General features: G+C 38.3%; 1 protein-coding gene across 1 annotated transcript; it reads left to right on the forward strand.

The window, feature by feature from the left end:
* Positions 1–461: 461 nt before the first annotated feature.
* On the forward strand, positions 462–3108 carry LOC108206205 (L-ascorbate oxidase). The gene is made up of 5 exons (XM_017376431.2): positions 462–859; positions 1007–1099; positions 1182–1394; positions 1625–1816; positions 1947–3108. Exons 1-5 carry the CDS (start codon positions 566–568, stop codon positions 2949–2951), a joined length of 1797 nt encoding a protein of 598 aa, XP_017231920.1. The 5' UTR covers positions 462–565; the 3' UTR covers positions 2952–3108.
* Positions 3109–3646: the final 538 nt, after the last annotated feature.

A 3646-nucleotide genomic window follows, 5' to 3' on the forward strand; every position in this document is an offset into this window, starting at 1 on the left:
TTAATAGTGTTGGACCTGTGCATATATAAAAATTACATCAATCAAATTGAGCTAAACACATTGGTTCATGGTTAATGACCTCGGTTAATAGAATCGAAAACTCATACCCATACATTGAGTTTGGATTAATAAAATTTTAGTGTGGAAAGAGAATCTCATCTATTCCTGTTTCATATCATGCATTCCCATACAAACATTCAAACACCCACTTAGTGTATATAGCATGTGCCCATGCCTCATAGACCGGACAAACTGTTTCTTTAAAAGAGGGGAGCATATGTTTATTAGGTAATTTTGTAGTCTTCTTTTGACATGCATATATGCTGCATTTTCATAACCGGTAAATCTTTACGGGTTCGCCTAACAGAAGCCGACGAAATATATTGATGGAATTCTGGACCACCGCTCTGATGAAAATAATTTAGCTTTTTAGTGCCTCATGCATTAGAACTAGCCACTCATTTCTTGTGCAGCACCAATCACTACGCCTATAAATTCCACAGCACTACACACAACATCTGCATTCATATCTTTCTTCTTATCATTTCACAAGTCTGCATTAAGCATGGGGTTCTCACTTGAGCCCCCAAGTTCAAGGACTAGTGCTATAGCCATCATGTTTTCGTGTTTTTGGTTGATTTTTCTAGTTCAATCCTCAGTTGCAAAAGTGATACAGCTGAAATGGGAAGTGGAGTACAAGCACTGGTCTCCGGATTGCATTGAGAGTGTCGTTATGGCGATCAATGGAACGTTCCCAGGTCCAACCATCGAGGCTACTGCGGGTGATACTGTTAATATTACGCTCACAAACCATCTGCACACTGAAGGTGTGGTCATTCATTGGCACGGTATCACCCAGGTTTGTTCATTTATTTTTCACTCTTGCAGTAGTGTTATTATTTTCAGTGTTATCATTCTGCATTGTGCAATTTTTCAATATGAGTAGTTGAATATGGTATATGCTCATTTCCCTCAATTAAGGTTTTCACTTTTTGTGTTAATGTAGAAAGGGACGCCATGGGCTGACGGGACTGCATCCATCTCTCAGTGTGCTATAAACGCAGGGGAAACCTTTGTCTACAGTTTTACGGTTGAAAAGGTAACAGAGCATTTGTCTATTCCTTCCTTCTCACCGGAATTATAGAAACATTAATGCAAGATGTAATGCTGGTTGTTTGTAGGCTGGAACATTTTTTTACCATGGGCACTACGGAATGCAAAGGTCAGCTGGTTTGTATGGATCTCTTATAGTGCACGAAGCAGAACCACACCGACAACCATTTAAATACGATGGAGAGTTTAATCTTTTGTTGAGTGACTGGTGGCATCAGAATGTTCATAGACAAGAGGTTGATCTTTCTGGAGTACCGCTTGTTTTCATAGGCGAACCCCAGGTAAATATGTTTCCTAGTGATAAATGATTGTCTGAGAGAATAAAACAGTGACATTGATATTGTTAATTAGTTACAATTAGGTCACTCTGCTTGCTAATACTTGTCATCTTAAATGTGAAAAATATTATTAGCTGCACATTTTGCCAATATTTAAGTTTTAACTGTTATTTATGCAATTCAAGAAAAATTCATGGTTTCTATTGTGTAATACATGTTACAATGCTTTGTAGTCTTTACTTATCAATGGAAAAGGTCAGTACAATTGCTCAATCGCTGCACATTTTGATGAGTCTAAAAACGTCTGCAATTTCACGGAGAAAGAGCAATGTAAGCCGGAGATTCTCCAAGTGAAGCCAAACAAGAAATATCGGATAAGGCTAGCTAGTACTACTGCACTGGCTTCGCTCAACTTCATGATCCAGGTAATTCAAAGCCTCTGGGGAACCTAAATTTTCTATATATTAACATGGAAGAGCAAATAAATTGTGAAATTTTCAAATGGAAAGTTTTATTATTCTTTTTTTTATGTTTTATTGTTTGACATGGAAATAGGGTCACAAGCTAGAAGTGGTGGAGGCAGATGGAAACTATGTGAAGCCATTTTTAGTTGATGATCTTGATATTTATTCCGGAGAAAGCTATTCAGTTCTGCTGAATACTAATCAAGGCCCCCCCTCGGGAAATTATTGGATCTCGATAGGGATAAGAGGAAGAAAGCCTGGCAAACCTCCAACTCCTCCAGCTTTGGCAATCCTAAATTACTACCCCATGACCCCCGTGTCAAAGCACCCAAGTTCAGCTCCTCCGGTTCATCCTGTCTGGGATAATTACACCCATAGCAAACTATTTTCAAATAGTATCAAAGCTCTGACAGGCCCAAAATCTTATTTAAACTATAAGCCCCCTCCGCTTAAACAAGACAGGAGAATTGTGCTTCTCAACACACAAAACTACATAAATAATTACACAAAGTGGACGATCAACAACATTTCCTTAACGTTGCCAAGCACGCCTTACTTGGGAGCCATCAAGTACGGTATAGACAATGCATTCACTCAACAGAGTCCTCCGGATCATTACAATAGTCCAAATTACAACATCAACTACCCTCCACCGCGTGACACAAATGCAATCCACAGCAATGCAGTGTACAAGCTGCCATCCAATAAGGTGATCGACGTGGTTCTTCAAAACGCCAACATGCTGACCGAAGGCCACAGCGAGATTCACCCTTGGCATTTGCATGGGCATGATTTCTGGGTGCTGGGATATGGAGAAGGGAAGTTCAGTGATGCAAATGAGACTCTGTTTAACACGGTGGATCCGCCTTTAAGGAACACTGTGGTGGTTTATCCATATGGTTGGACTGCACTGAGATTCGAAGCTGATAATCCAGGCGTCTGGGCATTTCACTGTCATATCGAGCCACATTTGCATATGGGCATGGGTGTCATATTCGCGGAAGCTGTGGAGGAAATTAAAAAGATGAAAGTGAACAAAGAAGCTCTGGTTTGTGGACTCACTGGGAAGATGTTCATGAACAGCCACAGAGATTAAGATTAGCTGAAAAGATTTGTGAGCCATTAGACTTGTTGAGGGTTTAGTTTTATGACTAATTATATCTTGTGATTTAAAAGCAATCAAGTTGTGATTTAAAAGCAATCAAGTTGCTGGCCTTGTACCATTTTATTTCTAGTGCAAATTGGTTGGATCATTTTATCAGTGTAAAAATATTAGTACTTAATTTTATCTGGTATTCCTTCAAGGGCTGGTATGCAATATTCATTAAATCAGCAACACTACCACCACCACCACAGTACTCTATGACAATCTATATTTATATACTATATATTTGAAAACAAAAGAAATTTCAGTACAATTATATCAAAAAATCTGGTAGCGAACAAGAAGACAAGGTGAACTTTTGTACACTTCGATGTAGTCTGGGACTTGTATTGTCAAGTACTCCCTCCGTTTCTTTTTTCTTTTCTTGTTTGTGATGTCGGTACTGTTCATAACATGAGACAAATTACTAATTTACATCTAATCTATAAAACTAAATATAGTCATGAGTGATCTTGTTAGATTCGTATTCACAAGTACTTTAATACGATGGAGTTTTTATATTTAATACTACTACGAAATGAAAGATATTAACGATCAAAAGTGAGTGTTGGCAAACGTGAAAAGTACAAACAGGAAAAGTATTTAGAGACGGAAGGAGTATTTTCCTATTATTCTCATATTCTGTA

This window comes from Daucus carota, chromosome 1, assembly GCF_001625215.2.
Source record: "Daucus carota subsp. sativus chromosome 1, DH1 v3.0, whole genome shotgun sequence".
Classification (NCBI taxonomy): Eukaryota; Viridiplantae; Streptophyta; class Magnoliopsida; order Apiales; family Apiaceae; genus Daucus; species Daucus carota.